Source organism: Cygnus atratus, chromosome 6 (genome assembly GCF_013377495.2).
Source record: "Cygnus atratus isolate AKBS03 ecotype Queensland, Australia chromosome 6, CAtr_DNAZoo_HiC_assembly, whole genome shotgun sequence".
Classification (NCBI taxonomy): Eukaryota; Metazoa; Chordata; class Aves; order Anseriformes; family Anatidae; genus Cygnus; species Cygnus atratus.
Genome location: NC_066367.1, coordinates 5976894 through 5997043, shown reverse-complemented (window position 1 = coordinate 5997043; position 20150 = coordinate 5976894). Strand labels below are relative to the sequence as shown.

The following is a 20150-nucleotide window of genomic DNA, read 5'->3' as shown; positions in this document are numbered from 1 at the left end:
ATATGACAATTCACCACTAGGCAAGAGGTGCCAAATTAAATATCACCGAAGATACTTGTTTTGACTCCTGAGTGTAAGACTGCTGCAGAAATAGTCTGCAGAGTGCTGTGGTAATGCTTGTGTAGAGCTTGAGCACGGTAAGAGGTTTGTTTGCAGAGCTGGGAGAGTTCTCAGAATAAGATTATTTTTTCTGATCTATTAAGAAGAACGGACGGTTTTCATAGCTGTCACTGACAGTTCTTTGTTGAAAAGTACTTTTGCTTGTTTGTGTGTTGTTTGTTTTTGTCTACTGGTGGGGAAAGAGTGCAAAGCACTTTTTTTTTTTTTTTTTTTACCCCCCCTACACATATCGTAATGTTGACCTTGAAATGATAAAGCTTCTGCTCATTTTCCATTTTCTGTGGCAGTGTTTTATCCAGAAATACCTTCACACTGAGTTTAGACACTTTAAATCTGTCTTCTGCAGAGATATACAGAAGGTCCACCTGGTTAATTGCACCTGTTTTTTCATGTCAGACAGATAACTTCCTTTGTGTTTCTTTTTCTTCTTTTCTTCAAAGCCTGAACATGTAGCGGTGCAGATTTCATAGTTGAGTGCTGTAGATGCTGCTTTGTGTTTTATTCCTAGCATGATGCTCAACTGTTAATCAGAACCTGTGTAGTAAGAGTGGATGTATTTCTATCCTGACTGTGGTTAGAGGAATGAAAAGGTTAATAAAAAAAAAAAAAAAAAAGGTATCACCAGGTTTCTCTAGAAATTGCCTTCTGCCTTTAAGAATGCGGACTGAGATTTGGGTACATTTCCTTTCAGTAACGAGCTGCGCTTCATTAGCTAATTATTGTTTTTATTAATTTCCTAGTGCTTCTTAATCAAGAGCAAATTATCTCCTGGAAGGTTGATATCCGATTTAGGCGAGGAAACATTGCCCTGAATTGCTTCTGGATGCAGTAACCCAGCAAACTTGACCTGCTGTGCTGGCTCTCAGTCCTGCCCCTTGTTCATCCTTGCTGATAGCAGCCAGTCCTCGAGGGGGGGACCCCAACCAAACACCTTCTGCCGGTACGTGGGGGGAAAAAATGCATCCTCCGTGCAAAGCCAAGGGTTTGTTGTTAGTTTAGCTCAAGTATTAGCCTAATGAAGGAATTATTATTAGGCCAATTGCAATGATACTGGCACTTACAGTCCAAATTATCCAATTAGAACAGCTCATTGCCGGTAATGACACAGATACACAAAAACTTTGCAGTGTTACAGTCCTTCTCCGGTGCTCCTGAAGTAGAAAGGGGAGCATCATTACATGCTGTCAGCATCATGAGTTCTTCATGTGGGGGTATGATGATGACATTGGGGGTTTCTTCCTCCTTTTAGCCAGGAAGAGGGCGAAGTGAATGTCTTGTGTATCCACACCCTGAGTTTTGTTTGGGGATCATTTTTATGTGTTTACAAACAGAGATATTTGTTTATTTGCTCTGTCTTCAGTGGCTCATAATTATATATTAGTCAGCTTTGATATATAGAGAGATTGTTTCACATATGTTGGATACTTTGTCACTCTCTTTTTATCCCTAAACCCAGTTTGACCCATATTCTGAAGCTGCGTTCCTTTAGCAAGCAGTAGTTGAACACTGGCAAGTTGTTTATAGCCCTGGGACTCTGGTGTCATCCTGTGCTTGCACTTTCAAGGCCTCTGCTATGATCTTCTGCTTGTACTTTTGGGGCCCTCTATTATAGTGCTGTTTTCCTTCAGCAGCCTCTAGGCTGTAATTTACTGGTAACTTCGGTAATACTTAAGCATGAGGTAGTGACAGATACATCCTTGCTCTGCAGTTATTAATATTTCACTCTGCAAAAGCAGTGATGCACTAGAAGACACACATAAATACAGATGTGTGCTCTTGTAACCAGGCGGTGCTCTCGTAACCACTTGCTACCAATATCTACTATTTACAGCCACGTCACTGGTATGTTATCAAAGTTATGTTACAACACATTTCATTTAGATGGTTGAAAAGGAAAGCATAAGCTAAATTACATTAGATGCAGTCTTTGTGTCTAATATTTTTTCTTTAATCTTGTATTTCTCTTAGAGGAATCTGAATGAATGGTATTAACAGTTGTCTTAAGGGTAACTTAAATTTGGTCGGTACCAGTTACCTGTGGCTGTGAGACGTGTCAAATTTGCAAAGACCTGTTCTCCTCTGTTTTCATTGCTCAGATTTATATGTTCTTTGAAGAAGCTTGTCATGGTCTTGGGGTAATTTCTGGCAAGGACCACATCCTGCTGATGAGAAGCAATTTGTGCACAGAGGCTTTGAATGGTTCAGTGATCCAATACAAAACCAGTATAAGAAAGTTATTGTGTTTTAGCTCTGACAGGGAGAATTAAAATAAAGAGCTCACTTTGAGGGAATTCACGTATCTACTTCAGCCCATCACTGTTATTAGGGTATCCTTCAAGGATTAAAGGAACTATCTTTTAAATGACCTGGCTGTAAATATGACTTCCTCATTTTCAGTCATTGTGCACATGTAAAGACTGGAAAGATTTAAGAAATGGTAGGCTCACTTCAGTCTCAGTGGCAATCTTTCCTAAAATGTCACTGACCATTTTGACCAAAGAGGCTGAAAGCAGAAAATATAATCTCAACATTTCTGCTTGCAATTTTAATGTACTTTTAGAAAGGGTTTTGTGTAAGGAAGGAGAAAGAATCAGAACAGCAGCATGAGCCTACAAGAGACAGAGAGCTTCAGTGCTGGACACGCAGTGAATAATTTTGTCCAAGGTACAAAGGCGGTTAATAACAGTAGCCACTGATAGGCATTGGAGGACACTGGAGTGAAGAATTCTTGGGTGAAGTTTCAACTCAGAACTGCCAAGTAAGTTATTTATGCAATAGACAGCAGAAGGATCTCCAAAATGAGCGAAAGACAGCTTTAAAGGCTGAGCCATCAACACCTTTGCATTGCATGGAGCCATCCGTTTTGTAGCTTTATCGTCACTGCCTAGAAAGTGATTTTAAAGGGAAATCCAATATTTCCTTTCCAAAGAGGTAGACGTGACCTTTCTCTAAAGGGAGTTCTGTGCAAGAAAGCCATGGCTCCTGTGAAATGATTTTTAGAACATGAATGGTGTTCAAAGGGGAGAGATTTCCAAAAGCTTAAAGCTTTACAGATGGAGTTTAAATGGGATGTTGTAGAGCTCCTGTTTTTTATGTGTGGGAAGCTGTAAATGGCCAGAGAACAGAGCAGTCCTCAACATTTAGTACGTTTTGTAGCAGTGTCTGCCTGAAAATATCAGGAGGCAGTGCCTTGCTGAATCAATATTTGGGCTGCAGCAGAACTGTCAAGCCTGAAGATATTAATATATGCTCAGAAAGATTAGCGTGGATACTTACGTTACCCTTCTGGAGTGAAAGGAAGGTGGGGGATAGTGGTGTGGGGCTAGAAAGTGACACATGCTGTATGAAGCGACCTGTGCGGTGCAGGATGTCACTCCAGCTGTCATGCAGAAGAAGCAAAGACAAGCTGTTGTGTCCGAGGGCAGCCCCACGCTCAGAGCAGCCTGCATGTTGAAGCCCTTTCTCTACAGCACTGCCCTTTTCTCTAGCATTGCTAGTGTAACCATGTCTTAACAGGACTTAAAACTTTATGTATGTTGTTTGTTTTTAATTAGAGTCCTAAATGGTGCAGAAGTGGGTGTATAGGTCAAGTGATCATTAAAAAGAGAACTGACGTGCACCTATCTTCTCTTTAATTTTGGTGACTGAAGAAGCTCCCTTAAGCATTGCTGAAAATTGCCATGCAGAATTTAAAGGCTGCTCTCCCTGAGCTCAGCAGGAGTTTTTCTATTGACTTCAAGAGAAGCAGAACTGGGCCTAGAGACATTAAAATAAATACTTTTAAATTATGGACTAGCATATGTAATCACTTTCCAGATGTACAAACGTGTGTCAGCTTTATGTTCTTTTCATTACCTCGTAACATTAATTTGATAGGCAAGATGCTAATTCTGTGGTTTTATGATGCTTTCTTTGGTCTTGGCCGTAATATTTATGAGGTATTCTGGTGATTTTTGCTGAAACTAACAAAAAAATATCCTAATGCTTGCAGTAAGAGCAGGCTGTTCTTACAGACATGGTTCCTAACGATCATAGGGAAATATTCAGTGTGCAGCACTCAGCAATTCTGCACGTTTCTAACAATGTTTTTGCACAATGGCTACACTGGGGCCATTTAGTCAACTTTGGAAAACATAGTTATCTCAGAAACAAAAGCAACAAAAATTTTACTTTAGAGTCCAGAGCCTGTTATTTGTCAAAGTCTTGGAGCCCTGTTCTGGTGTGAGCCAGGATGCTATCTGAATCTTGCAGGAGGGAGCACTGTAAGGGAGCAGAAGACACACAGGCACCAGAACGATGTCAAATTAAGCATGAGACTTACTATGCTGGAAGGGCATTAATCATGTACTAATGAAGTGTGTGTTTGGTTCTTGCTGATAATTTCCGAAGGAAAAGCGTTAAAAAGAGTGGAGAGCAAGGACAGGATGATTACTTTTTTCCTTCTATTGCTCCATGGTTTATCTTTTACAGTTACCTAACCAAGAGCAATAAGTAAGATTTTCATGAAAGATAACTAGCTTTCATGTATATTAGGTGTGCAAGGGTACAAAATATTGATTGTTCTGATTTTCCTCATAGTTTTGAAAACAGTTACATTTTCATTTGGTTTTGGTTTTCATTTTAAGCTCATTTAATTTATTTATTTAATTTATTTATATGCGTGAACTTAGGAAAATCTAACTGAACGCAAGAAAGGTGAGTATGAATTAGTCTCAAAACCTAAATATATTTCATGCTAAAATAACTTCAGTCCTGTTTTATTCAATTTATTCCTATTCTCTGCATTAAAGTCTAGCAGTTCCTTTCAGTAAAAAATAGATGTGTCACAAATGTAGAAAGGCCAATGTGAATTTTCAGTTGTATAGTAATACGTATAAATAATATTTAATATATATTATGTTTGTAGGATCTGAATGAAAAAGCTAGTTCAACAAATCTTTTTTGCACACTCCACAACAAACATGACCACTGCGTATTGCTTCAGTGTCCTGAGAAGCAAGTTACATCTATGTAAATTTGCATTACATCATGTGCATTTAAAATTAATAAAAATACACCAAATCAGAAAGAGTATAAAATGTTATTTATAATCAAAAACCTGTTCCCTCAGTAACATATACGTTATGCTAGCATCAGAACATCAGTAGTGAAGGACAAGTTAATCCACTCTTACTCAAAAAACTGGACTGACAGAATAACTAAGGTTGGTAACTTCCTTGGAGCTTGCTATTTAGTGCTACTTGAGTGCTTTAATTATATGGCTGTTAGAAAGGACCATTCCTGCCATTTCTACCCACTTTTCTTCTGTAATCTTCTCTTCCTCTTCCCCAGCAGAAGCAGCAATATTGTGGACTCCAAGGACTTGTTATTTTAAAATCCTACATATATCTATATCAGCATGTTTTAGATTTCTTCTACTATTAAAAGACTGTCAGGAGGATATGGCTGCAATTTGTGGCAGAAGTAAAAGAGGAAAGGGATTATTCACAATATGAATGTTCATTGTCATATGGAAGACTTAATATTTGACCATATAAAATGGGATTCTGTTGTAAATTTGTGGAGCTCCTAATTTTTAAGACAGGGTTTAAATTTTGCAGCCTAAGGGGAGGTACATACAGCCATAGGCAGAGACAATTAGAACTAGCATCTAACTTGCAGCAAACTGAGTTATTCATAAGCCAGCAATAGACCAATGGGATTTATTAAAGGCCTCTGAAAAACCAAGTGGCAACTGCGGTTCATACATTGATAGAGTGGGAGAATGAGATATCTCTCTGCATAGGAAGATAGAAACCATGAAAACATTCGTTAGAAGGAATTCATTGTTCACCAACTGTTCACCAGCACAGGATCATGAGAAAACATGCTTGTTTGGTTTGGTTTGGTTTTTCTGGCAAGGAGGTCTTCCCAGCAATTATTAAGAAGAGTCTTCATCTGCTTTGTAACTCCCCTCCAAGTAGCTGTAGGCTGCTGTTAAAACTCCCCTTTGTTCCTCTTCTATTTCAGGAACATATTATAGCAATTAATTTTATGGTGGTAGAATGAAAACAAATGGATTGTCTTTTAATTTCTTCCTTAGTCTTCTTATTGCAGTGGTTGAATTACCCATTTCATTGAGGAACCTTAATGTTTCTCCTTTCTGTTGAAATAACTTGCCTTGTTTAACTTCTGCGAGGGAAGGCTTGTGGCACTAATAGTGTAAGTTCTTGTATTTTAGTATTTTCTGGGAGCTCTAAATGTTCCTGCAATCTTTCCAAAAGGAAGAATTCTTCTTTTTACTAATATGAGAGATGGTCATGAAGAGTATGTAGAATTACAGACAGCAACACAAGTAAAGAGGTGCTAATCTGTCCTGCTGTGTAAAGCGAAGGTGTCTCCACTTGCAGAACAGCAAAATATGTGCCCACACAAACCACCACTGAAGGCAGAATGAAGACTGTCTATTTTACAGCTTGAAAAACAGTTTCTTGTGTTTTAAATGCAGTTTTCATTCCCCAGTTGAGTGTTTACAGGTGTTACAAGAGCTTTGATCTATTCAGGTATTATTTGTAATTGATTAAACTGAACCCTTTTTGCAAAAGGATACTAATCTGCTTTGGTGTGACAAGTGCTAATCTAATGAGTATATTGTCACTCTTTGTCATACTATAATTCATATAAAGAAATGAAAAACCATGTCTGTTAACAGGGAGTATTTGTAGAGCAGTCATGTACTATATAGAGAAAGGGGAATATGTGCAGCTTCTAGAATAATCACAAGGAGCTAAGAAATACCCTTATTTAATCCTTGCATTGATCTGCAGACTTTTTTTTTAATGAATACAAGTTTAAAAATTATTAACAATTAAAAATGTTGTATAATGTATACAGATTTAAAGGGAAAAATATTTCATTTATTTTAAATAAATCCAAATGCCACTTTTGTGCCCCTTCCATGGCACACTGAGTAACCAATACGTAGCCCCCATATTATGGGGAAAGTAGTTTGAAGGGGAGGAGGGAGCTAACAATACTATAAATGCTAGAGAGTTGATTCAATGGCTGCTGGCCATAAGGTCATTTTTCCTGATTTTATATAAAATAAAAATACAATAAGAAAGCAAAATTTGATGTCATGACTGTTAAATTCTGCAATTTATACTTCCATTGATCAGAAAATGAATTTATGGTCTACATATTTTCAGCCTCGTAAAAGTCCACATAATTTAATTGTTAATCTAAGGTCAAAAGCAAATTAACATAATCATATCTGAACTGCACTGTCCCGAAATCCCCTGACTCCTGCTATTAGAAAAACTGTTCCCACAGGTTCTTGGCCCTATTAAAGTTGTTCCTAGCCTGGTGAGCTAAGCTTTGCAGGGGCAGGTTGTGACAGCCTCTCTGAATAAGCAGTTGCTAGCTGATGATTTTGGGGTGGGCAGAATGTCTGCTTTTTGTGGGGGATATTGAGGCTACTGAGAGACCATATATCAGTTCTGATGAATGGTATGATTTCCCCTTCTTTGGAGTCAGTTCTGATAATGTAGAATTACAGGTTTCAAGTGTTTTATTTGAGGCTGGTTTTGTTTTTTATTTCCTCATCTTATCACTTGTTATCATAGTGTTCAGCTACATTGTATTTCACTATTCAGCCTTAACATGCTTTCACTGTCCTGAGCGTATTTTTTTAAAATTAATGTCTTCTCTATGTTGTAAAAACCTATTACTTTTGAAGTGCTGTTGCAAGTGCTTAAATCTTCAGTTAAAAAAAAAAAAAGAGAGAGAGAGAGAAGAAAAAAATAAAACACTTTGCAGGGTGTCAGAAGGCTTGTAATAAGAAGTGCACTTAATGCATTAATGTGTCTTGCTTTAGACAGGCTTCCAGGCTTTGATCCGCAGAGGTCTTCAAGCACTTGACTCCTGCAGCAGGATCTCTGTTTGTTGTTCCTTTTATAATGCAGGAAAGAATTAGGGAACTTGGTTTAAGCTTTTTGAAGGGTGGAATACTAAAAAAAAAAAAAACCTGCCTTGTGATAAATTGGGAAATGGAGACATGGGTGAAGTAAACAGAAATGGTGTCCCTCTGGACAACCAAACTTAGGGTTTCTGCAGTTTTATGTGGGTATCTTCCACTGCACATCTGCAGACACCCAAGCTGGATTCCTCTGCAGACTCACCTGGGCCTGCACCTCATGTGGTGTTCTCATGCACCTCAGTTTCATCCATGCAGAAGTGCACAGGGTTTTGCACTTCATGTGGTGTTCCCATGTTTGGTTTCATCGTCTCATACATAGGGGCTAGTGAAGTCTTCCTTTTCTTCTGGACTCAGCTGGACATGATTAAATGGCTGTGCATCAACTCCCAGCTGGGTTTGGTAGAAGGAGGTGCAAAAGTTCTGCTCCAGGCACAGTTTTGCAGTTAGATTTGTTACAGGAATCCAGCTCGTGCCCATGTGCAAGCAAGCCCTGTTGCATGGCAAGACCAAGAAGCAGGGTCAGACTTTCAGTCAGTTGGTACCAAAATGAGTGCTCTTGCTGTGCCGTGCATCATGACAGAGATGAAGGCATTTAGTCCTTTTGGAGAGATCTAACTTAATTATTCATTGTGGACTGTTGAACTCTGTACTTGCCAGGACTTGCACATTTTGAGCTGGTTCATAAGCAGAGGACAGTATATGAGGGAATCATGTTTAAATACTGTATGACTGCCTGCTAATTATTTGCTTACTGATCCGCGGAAGTAAACAAAAATAACAGGAATTAAACTAATCATTGAAGTTAGCATTAGCGAATAGTCCTGCCTTATGGAAAGACAAACATTTTAAGAAAAAGATGCTTTTTAAGAATAAGGCACGCTTTTTTTACTTGTTCCCATTTACTTTGAACAATTTTTGACTGGTGTGGTGCTCAGAATGTGTGGACTAGTGACATTTATGGATAACTGGGTAATATCTTATTTTCATTTCCATAATACAAGCAAAACCTGACAGAATACAAACACAGTGCAGCGTAAGTGCACTGCTTGTTATCATTAGCATGACTAAGTTCAGTAAGGAAATACAGGTGATGATAATTTAGTAGATGGCTTTATAAAGACAAATGGAAAATAACTATAGTATTCAAGAATGGAGACACATTTTTGTACTTGGGTAACCTTTTATATACAGGAAATAATATTTTTGGAAACTGCCTAATCAGGCCTCAAACCAGCTTGTGCCAGGTACATATTCTGTCTTCTATAACCAAGAAAAGTTCCACTTATATGTACCTATTTGGTGAATAAAGGCCTCAGATCTCATCTAGCTATAATTCTTATAGATTGTTAAAGCCCTTCATACAAAAGACAGAGGTATTAGCTGTAAGAAAAAAAAAAAACATGTCGTGTAAGTAGTTCCTATTATGCTAAGAACAGTCATGCTCATTGCCCTTCTGAACTGGAAAAGGGGGCATTTATTTGACAGGGCATCTGACAGAAGGGAAACTCAGAACAAATAGTTCCAGAAGAGACAAGCACACAGTCCAGCACAAAGGCTGTGCAAATGAAACTCCTGCCAGACTCATCTGTCTTACACATTGAAACCTGCTTGTTACAATCAAGCAGAATAATTTAATTACTTTAAAATTGTAAATGGTTCTTCTGCACCACAACTTGTATATGCTGAACAAATGACTTGATTAGGCTGATGAGAGGCTCAGAGCTATAAAATGATATTTACGTGGCAGTGCTGGTGCAAAAGGAGAACTGTTTGTGTCCACAACACTCCACATAGGCACAAAATGCACCTTTGGCATCCAACATTGTGTAAAGATTCCTTTAACACAATTCTCCCTATTCACTATTCTAATTGTTACATGCTTGCTGCCAGTGGGAATTTTATTGTCGGATTCATTGGAAGAAAGATGTAGGGCTAAAAATATTTAGTGAATGCAAACTGAAAAAAGGCACTGCTTGGAGTGAGACCCTACTGACAGCCTGAATGAAGTCCAGTTAGCTTTAGCACTCCTAATACCAAGACGTCCTGATCACTTTCAGCAGTAAGAGTAAAGGGGTCAAAATCTGATTCTGGGTGAACAGTGTCTAGCTCTAATGAGGCTGGTCTATGTTAATCACAAAAATTACAGTAAAATTATCTAGGTTATCTCTGCACCAGATAACCTCTCTTTAGTGTCTCCATGTATTTTGGTTATTCATTTGAAATGTAAATTTGAAATATATTGAATGGATCACTTTCGTTAGGTTGGAAAATCAATCTCAGTATGAGTGCTTACCAGAAAATAACTATCATTATAAATGTTAATCATTCCTGGGGTTGTTTTTATGTGTATTCGACTATTTCTTGCAGAGACTCAAGGAACTGAAGCAGAGGGAATTTGCTCGAAATGTAGCATCGAAGTCAAGAAAAGATGAAAGGAAACAGGAAAAAGCCCTTCAACGTTTGCACAAGTTAGCTGAGCTAAGGAAAGAGACAGCGTGGTAAGTACATGGCTGCTGAAACACAAAGAATACCTTAAAATAATCCTTCACCTATTTGCTGATGCTCTGGGACACAAGTCTGTTGGAATCCCTCAGCTGGAGCGCAGCACACTCATTTTTATGGCATTTCAGAAGCAGTATGTGTACGGTAATTTGATTCACACTGTGAAAAAATGAATGTTTAACATTGCTTTTCCAGTGGAGCTAAAATGACAAGTATTTTTAGTTTAAAAAAAGATGTTTCATATATTTTTCATAAAACCAGGCACATTGGTTGAAAGCTTAGTGAACTAGGTCATGCATTTGAAGGCTGACACTACTCCATTGATGAGGTGAGGAATACAGTGTTGTTCTAGGGTATAACAGATCTCTGTGATTTAGTTTTCAAACTGCTTGCCTGGGAAAGCATCCAGAAATCTATTCTTAAATCTCAATAACTGGATAATTTTTTTTATATTGAAAGGTAAGTGCTCCTTTTCCTCAGCTCAATGGAATGTTTACTTCTCACTGCAAAAGTGACTCCTTGCTAATCATACATTTTGCTACTGAATCTAGACATACTATTGAAATTAATATTAAGATTGCTGGCTGCGACTTTGTTCTTACTTAAATATGACACATTTATGATACTGAAAATATATGTTCCAACTTGACCTTTCTCCATGGAATCTCGGGGGAAAAAAACAAATGCTGAAATGCAAATGTTTTCTTTTCACCCAGGCTTCATCTCACCAGATTAACTAACAGAGAAGTCAAATCATATGACTTGTAGTTCTTGTTCAGTGATAGTCTCTTCCTCTATTTGTTTGTATGGTGGGCAGCATGCTGACACAGAGTTCACAGAGTCTAAGCAGGTGGACATGACATGAAAATTCTGAAGTCTGTTTAACATGAGCAGTGTCTCATCTAATTTATTTTATTTTATTAAATCTTTTTATGGTAAGTCACGTGGAAACTCTTTTTCTTTCATCAGTGTTTTAAATTTTCAAATTAATACTTGAGGACCACCATTTTTTTGTTCCCAGCTTTACATATTGTTCCCCTTAAGCATACTCAAAATATGAATTTGGCATATTAAAGAAGAAAAAGGAAAAAGAAACTCATGGCTCCCCCTTTTCCATGTTAGTGAAGCACAGATTTTGTGGGGCTTCTTCTTTATTTTTTTCAATGTTGTCTTAGTTCCTGAAGGAGAATTTCTCTGAGCTTTCTCTATTAATAACTGCTGTATGCTACTATTTTGTGTCCTTAGAGGTATGATATAAACAGACACACAGAATTTAACTAGTATTTTCTAGGTTGGTTTTGTACAAGAGTATCTAAAGGGGGCCTACAAGAAAGCAGGAGAGGGACTCTTTGTCAGGGAATGTAGTGATACGACAAGGACTAATGGTTTTAAACTAAAAGAGGGTAGATTTAGATTAGATATTAGGAAGAAATCCTTTATTATGAAAGTAGTGAGGCACTGGAACAGGTTGCCCAGAGAAGCTGTGGATGCCCCGTCCCTGAAAGTGCTCAAGGCCAGGCTGGATGGGGCTTTGTGAGAATCCTGAGCTGATGGGAGTTGTCTCTGCCCCTGGCAGGGGGGTTGGAAGTAGATGGTGTTTAAGGTCCCTTCCAAACCAAATCACTACGAAGAAATCACCATTTTATTCTGTTAGAGAAAGGGTTTTTATGTGTGTGTGTGTATGTGTATATATATACATATACATATATATTCAATTTATGAAGAACTGGACAGGGCAGGAATTTTCATAAGAATGCCCCTGATTTCTAGACCCAATAGATTCCATTTGTCATTCTTGAACTCAGCACTTCTTGGGGTCCTAAATCATGTTTGTAAGTTTTTCCAGTGACCAAGCATGTAGTATTGCTCTGCACTGTAAAACAGAACAATTTGTTTAAAAGAAAAAAATTAAATATAAAAAAAATATTGTAATGTAAGGTCCATTTCTCCTTGTGTTGAACAGTTCCTGTGAATCGCAGAAAACTGGCAGCTTAAGCAGTTTTTGCTCTTCTCTTTGCTTCCTATTAAGTCAAATAGAACAGATGGGAAGAGGACATGAGATGAAGAACAGAAGTAGACAGTGATAAATTTTTTCTCAAGAGGGATGAATCACTTATTGCACTACTGTCAGCTGAAACACTTTCCCTGATATTATTTTTCCATGAAAGAAATTGCTGAGATTGCGACAGGTCTGTGAACACAAATAGGAAAAGAAACTGCTGGGTGATTGCCTGTGGGTTGAGAAGCAGTCACTAGGATCATGACTAAGAGGGAAGTGATCTATGAGGTGTTCTCTGTTTTAATATATTTTGAAGCACAAAGGAATTTAAAACCTCTGCTATTTGTAGTAATAGTATTGTAACTGTGATGTCCTACTGGGAGGAGAAGCAAGACTTCTAGGGAAATATACAGTCTTTTATTAGGCCAGCCAGTACGTCTAGGAAAAGTGAGCTACTTTATAAGAACAGTAGCCCTTTGATAACCTCACATGAAGGAACTGTGGACACAATATTTACTCTGATTGTTTATACAAATTTTATTATAAAATATGACTTTTTTTTTCTTTTTTTTTTTTCACATTCTAAATCTATATCTCCGTAGATTCTTCCTCTTTGGTTAAAAATCTTTTAGATACCAGTATAACACCATGTTTATGTCTGCGTTTCTCCGAATGGTTCTTACTCTGAGTTTTGTTTATCTTCCTAGTGCTCCTGGAAGTGGCCCCATGTTCAAATCCACTACAGTGACTGTGCAAGATAATTCCAATGATATCCCACAAAATGCTGCCATAGATTCTGCCAACAAACAGGATTTCAGCTGTACATTAATAAACGATGTGCAGAACTGCAAAGATGCTACTTCAGTTATTTCTTCCACTCCTGAAAATGTGTGTAGTAATAAATCTGACACTAACAAATTTGGAGATCAAGTTCAAGGAGCTCAAGGGCAACGAGTTGGGTTCTCTTTTGCTTTTCCTAAGAAAGCAGCAGTCAAACTGGAGTCTTCAGCTGCCGTTTTCTATGAATATAATGATGAAACATCCACAGAACATGGATTTAGCAGAAGAAGTAGATTTATTCCAGGAGTCTGTAGTCTTCAGTCTCCATCAGCGGCAGAAATAGTCCTGTGCCCCGAGGAGAAAAATAGCTGTTTCCACCCAGTGGTGGAAAAATGCACTGACACAGCAGAAGCTCCCAAAACTCAGGATTCAAAAGAGCTGGCTAGTGAAGAAAGTAGAGAGCTAGAGAGTCCTGTATTAATTCCTGCTGTTTCCCATTCAAAGCAACTAATGTCTTCTGACATGGATGGCTGCAGTACTGATGGAAATACAGCAGATGTACCAAGTCAAACACTGTCCACAGTTGTGGACAGTACTCATAACATACCCCTGGGCTGCAGCAGTTGTGAACTGCTGGGAAATGGAACTATCACTCAGACTGTGGTGGAGGATTGTCTAACCCTTCAGAACATTGTAGAGGAAAATGGTAAAGATGGGAACAGTGAAGTCACAGTTGAAACTGAAATAAAGAATCTGGAGGCAGATCCATTAGTTCCATCACATTCTGAAGATGGTAGTAGAGCCCCCCAAAGCAAGCTGGACACGCGCAAGCGATCTTGTGAACCATTTGTTCCTGTTCTTAGCAAACATGGAACAAATGTTCTTCAGTGGCCATCAGAAATGTTAATTTACACAAGTACAGATCCGTCAATTTCTTATAGCTGTAATCCTTTATATTTTGACTTCAAGTTGTCAAAAGTGAGTGACAACCAAGAAAAGCGCAAGCATCAGCCAAGCATACCTCATTTACAACTCACAACTGAATCCAACCATAGCTCAGTCTCAGATTTTACAAATAAACCTACTTCAGAGTGTGGTGATCATGAAACGGAAGTGGATAAAAATGTGTGTGACTACACAATACCCCTTATAAGTGATGTTTCCCACATCAGGAATTGTGATCTTGCAAAAATTCAAAATAAAGTGTCCTTGGGTGAGTCATTCAGGATTAGAAAATTAGAAAAGTATCACATTTCAAGAAACCACTTAAGACAAAGCACTGTGATAGATGAGAAATATAACAAAGTTCGGATCAAAGAAAGTCATGAAAAATGGCTTCACAGAAGTAGAAAACGAAAAAGGAGAAGAAAATTATGTCATTGTCATCATCATCATCCTTCTGGGGAAGCAACATTTGTAGAAATGGAGATTTCCTCAGTGACTGAAAAGGAAATTAGTCACAGAGATGAAAATAAGTATCTGCACCTCCAAAATAACCCAGAGAAATGTAGATATGATGCAGGGAATATTTGGTTAGCTATGGATGAGGTACAGCAGTCACATCAAAAAGCTGGCCTTGACAATGGTCATAAAAGAAGCACGTCTACATCAGATCACATACATGGGGACAGAGGCTCGTGTGACATTTGGAATGCAAAAACTAGGGACCAACGCAGTGGTTGTAGACTACTGCACAGAAAGAGAAAAGCAAGCTCTCGGAGACAATTAAAGCATCTGTCTCAAACTTCTAGGAGGCACAACTGCATGTGCTCTAAAATGTGCTGTAGTTGGAAAGTCAGGAGACTGGTCTGTAGCCCAGAGCATAAATGTTTAGGTCCCTGCAGTGAGGCAAAGAGTATGAGTCAAAATCACTCCGTAAAGAGAAGTTACAACTTTCTGACAGATGAACCGGAAAAATCCCACAGGAAGCGGAGACAGCATACCTATTCCTGTTCTTCAGATGAAAGCTCGTATGGACAGACATTTTTAGAAGAAGGATATGTAAGGCAAACAAGCACTTCAGGTATGCATCACAAAGAAAAATGTAAACACAGAAGGAGGAAAACTAGAATCAAACATGTATGCATTGACAGGAATACAAGAAGTGAGACCTCCAGGCCTTCTAAAGAAAACTCTGCAAATTCCACATTAAATGTTTTGGGAGAATTCTTGACTCGAGACAACATGGAGGAAACTAATGTGGATCCCAAAGCTGATCATGCAAAAGTTACAGATGAAACAATGCAACTGGAGGAAAACAAGTCAGCCCTACAAATGTATAGTTCACATTTGTTGGAAAAAGACACGCTGACAGATTGTGTGGCACCAGAGAGCACTCCAGGTGCACCTTCAGAAGCTGTCACACATTCTGCTGCTTCTGCTGCTGAGTGTGGTGCCCCCGCATCTGCAAACACACAGGACATTCTGGAGGATGAAAAGAAAAACGAAAATGTAAACAGTCATGAAAATCAAGCTCATTATAAAGCTCCACCTGCCACTAGACCTTTGGAACAAGCTCCTCCTAAATCATATGTTTGCCATTATGAATTGGCCGAGTCTCTGCCATGTGAGAAGATAAATGAGGTGACCAATGAATGGGTACAGTGTAATTCTGGCATATTTGACAGCCCACCACCTTTGCCATTCAAAGAAGCACATATAAACAGTCACACCTTTTTAACTACTGAGCAGTTAATAGCCCCCTTCACCCTGCCTGACCAGACGTTGATATTCCCTCCAGATAACCACGAAAAATTCAAAGACCTCCCATCCGAGGCGTATCAGCAGCTCATGCAGCAAAACATGCTGGCCAACAAAGTGAAGTTTACCTTTCCTCCCCCAGCCATCCAGCCCCCCAGCTCTCCATTGCAGCCCCTACCGTTGCAGCCACCGCTGTGTTCTACCTCTGTTACCACCATCCATCACACTGTCCTGCAGCAGCACGCAGCCGCTGCCGCCGCCGCCAGTACGTTTAAGGTCCTCCAGCCCCACCAGCAGTTCCTCTCGCAGGTCCCGGCTCTGTCCAGAGCGCCTTTACCTCATCTGCCGGTAGGACCTAGGCTTTGTCCAGGAGGCCACGCGGCTTTTGTCGCTCCACCGCATTTGCCGCTGGTGCCGCCCTCGGTCCTGCACCCGACCCAGCTGGCGTTCTCACCGCTGCCACATGCCGTGTTCCCCTCCCTGCTGTCCCCGCATCCGGCTGTCCTTCCGCTGCAGCCCCTCTTCTAGGACAGGTTCTCGGAGTGGGAAAGGAGCCTTCAGATAAACAGACTTGTGGTTCCTGTCAAGCCCTCAGCTTTGCAGAATGGTTCTGTGAAATAAACTGGTCGAAATTCCTCTTTCATTGGGAAACATTTACTGTAAGTATAATGATGCAAACATCCATGTAAAGTTCAGACCTATACTATAAAGCACTGAATAGTCTGATACTAATATGAACTATATATACATAAGTGAAGCTCATGTCTTAGAATATGTATAATGTATATAATATATTTATAGTTCTATAACTTCTGTTTTAAAGTATTCACTTTCTGTTTTTTTATCCTTGTGTATTTGCACCTATTTAATGTTTAGACAAAGCTGATGCACTATGTTTTGTACTATGTTCTCTGAAACTGTAAATCTAGTGACAAACTATCTCTTGCAATAAATTTTTGTTAACTACTTAAGTATATCAAAAATCTTTCATTATAAGCCTCCTGGATGTCATTGCTCTATGTTCTGCATTTGAATAACATCCTCTACCCCTGCTGTGCTGGGATAATCATGTTTCCTATACTTCAGTGATTTATCACGGAGGCTCAGAGGCTAATACCTTGAGGGCAGCTGTCTAACTGAGCAAGAGAGAAAGGGTAACAGATCTGTTTGTGTTAGCAGTTTGATGTCACTGTGACAAATTTTGCCTTCTTGTAGTATGTGCACAAACTGCTGACTGTTTGAGCTAATCCCTTTTCTACTAAACCACGAAAAGACTATGTAACAAAAATAACATCAGTGGTAGAAGAAAAAAAGAGAATAGATCAACAGCGGTTTGCCTTACAGGGGAATATTCCTTATAGTGAAAATGTACAGCATAGGGGGGCCTTATTTCCATCAAGCCTTCAGCAGATCTCCATTTTTCATATCTACTTTTTGCACATCCACACAAGCACATGCTTAGAGGCAGCCCTGCCCGTTTTGCTCTGTGAAACCCACATTGAGACTTAGTCTGACTGAGTTCAAATGCAGTAGTCGTCTTTGCGGTAGGCAGCATAGCTTCACTGCACAGGAAGCCTGCTCTCTGTCCCCCGTTAGATGGAGTGCACTGTCTGCCCACCTTAAGGTGGGTCTCTGATCAGAAGAGTCAGCCTCATACTTCCAGGCTTTCTCTGATTACACACATCTTATGTTTACCTCAGTGGGGGACAGATCTGTCAGAATGAAGGTCCTTGCTGCTTGTGCAACATGTGAAAACTAGTAAGAATGTGTGAGCATGCAAGGGAGGTCAAGAGGAACTTCCCATGGGGAACTCAGAGTCCCACCAGGGTGTGATTCAGATTCTTACCTCATTTCACTCCCCTATTACCTGCAGCATTTTGGTATTAGAAATGGATAAATTACATAGTCTAGAAATAATAATAACATACTGCCATTATTTCTAACTGTATTTCAGAGACTTCTCCCTACCTCTGCAACCTTTTTATTGCTGTTGAACCTCACCTGACTTCAGCCAGTGAAATCTTCTCATTTGCTTTAATACAAGATATATCAGGCCCACACCTGTGATGGCCTAAAATAAAACCAGAAGTGAGGCAGAGCTAGCTGTATGAGTTAAAATGAAGTCTAGCCACATGAGTGAAACTAAGAATTTGCACCATGACCTTTAGTGCTAGAAGTAGATCCTCCATAATAAAAGGTAGGGGCTAGCTTTCAAATTAATTACTTCTTTTCACTTTTTTATATATGATAATAGAATTATATACAGTTGAACTGAAGGAATAGTAATTTTGGAAGATTATTAATATACATTGCATATTAATAGTTACATGCATTATCCATTTGAAAAGTAATATTATATCCTGAAAGATATGTAGCTGGTTATTATTTTCTGCACCTATAGCATTAGAACTTACCTATATCAATATTGCAAGTCTTAGTATAATATTGTGTTAAAACTGTAGCAAACATCTTTTCAACTGTGTTGGATACTCAATGGATGTGAGCTTTCCTTGTCATGTCATTACAAAGGGCTAAACTACATTAATAAAAAGTCGATGAGAAAGAATAGATGAATGGTTTGGTCATGGGCTGCTTCTCATAACCCCTGCCTGAGACTGGCAGGGAGCAGGACGTTGTTGAGCATCTATCCGTATAATGGCATAAAGAGGGTATATTTTCTCTAGCTTGTAATTTCAAGTGAATGCCCATTTCTATTTATCTGGTACCTGTACAACGCATTTTAAGTGACTTTATCCTGCTTCTTTATGTCAAGAATATGCCTGCTCAATCTGTATGTCTCCACTACCTCCTGTAGCAGGCAGGTGTCCCACGCCTGTGTGTAAGCCATGTTGCTCAAGCACTGGAACCTGTATTTGAAACCTGAAGGTGTGTGCTTGCCACTCAGCCTCCTACCTTAGCTGGCTTGCGCTGGCTTTTGTATTTCTGCACTCCTTGGCAGGAGTCAGCATACATGTTCTTTCTCCTGGATCCCAATGTCTTGTCAAAGAAAATGATCTAATACTATAGACTTGAAAAAAAGAAATAATAGGACAATTGTGGTTATACGTGATCCATATCCATTTTATCCATTTTTATCTAGCAGGAGATTGACAAATTTCAAATTTTCAGCTGTAATGTTCATTGAAAAAATCCCATTTATTACTTTAGAAGTATTTTTAGTTTTTAAATATGTTCAAACAACTTTGGATTTTACTTTTTTTTTTTCTACAATTTAAATTAAATTAATTCTATTTTAAGTTGTTAAACAATTTTACAACATTGCACAATTATTTATCTACTGTAATTGCTTTTCATTAGTGTATAAACTACTGAGAATAAAAGACTAATAACCATCAAATGTAGTAATTTTCTAACATGGTATTGCCTTTAGTGCTAGAACTGTTTGTATATGTGACTTCATATGTAAGAGTAAAAACAATATAAAAATAAATCACAAGATAAGTTTAAAATTGACCACGCTAAATTAAATGACATAATAAAATATTCTTTTGAGTTTCTGTTTTATTATTAAGTATATAACTTTTAGTAAGTTATATAAAGGTAGTTCTTTTTTAGAGTTTATCTGGTATTTAAATCGAATGTGTGTTTTTATTCCATGACTTGACAGTCTAATTTGTAAGTAAACATTATTTCAAATGCTAAATAATTGAATCTTATCATTCTAAATAAATTCCACCAAACTTGCTTAATTAATTTACTTTGGAATTTTCCAATTTTCACAAATCTAGGAGTTCTTCTGTGTCTATGTTCCTGACCAGTTTGCCAGTTTAGAGAATTACTGGATTGTGTTCCTAATGTAAACAGTAAAAGTGATACTATTCCTTTAATCCAACTGAATCGCAGGAATTAAATCTTCAGACTGTAATGATGACCCTAAATTAGGTTATAGATATTGTTAAGTGATTTTGCAGAACAGCTCTGCAGAGAAATGATTGAGAAGTTAATCTGTTCTGCTGAGATGAGAAGTGTATCTTTGTCCTTGGAAAGTTGCAGTCTGCCCAGGCTATGACCTTCTTGGAGCCATACCATTTTTCAGGTAACATGAGCCATAGACTAATGTCCTATAGGATC

At 38.5% G+C, this 20150-nt stretch overlaps 1 protein-coding gene across 2 annotated transcripts in view; it reads left to right on the top strand.

The window, feature by feature from the left end:
* The window catches only part of ZNF804A (zinc finger protein 804A), a 146921-nt gene extending 127770 nt beyond the window's left edge, over window positions 1-19151 (top strand). The window contains exons 3-5 of one of the 2 annotated variants that reach the window (XR_004777191.2): window positions 10445-10575; window positions 13286-16717; window positions 18013-19151. Coding sequence is in view for 1 of the 2 variants with exons in the window: in XM_035536852.1 (XP_035392745.1) it covers window positions 10445-10575; window positions 13286-16586 (3432 nt within the window). In the remaining variant the exon portion in view is untranslated. Of the gene's footprint in view, window positions 1-10444; window positions 10576-13285; window positions 17415-18012 lie in introns of those variants that run through there. The other variant, XM_035536852.1, reaches the window with a different exon arrangement.
* Window positions 19152-20150: the final 999 nt, after the last annotated feature.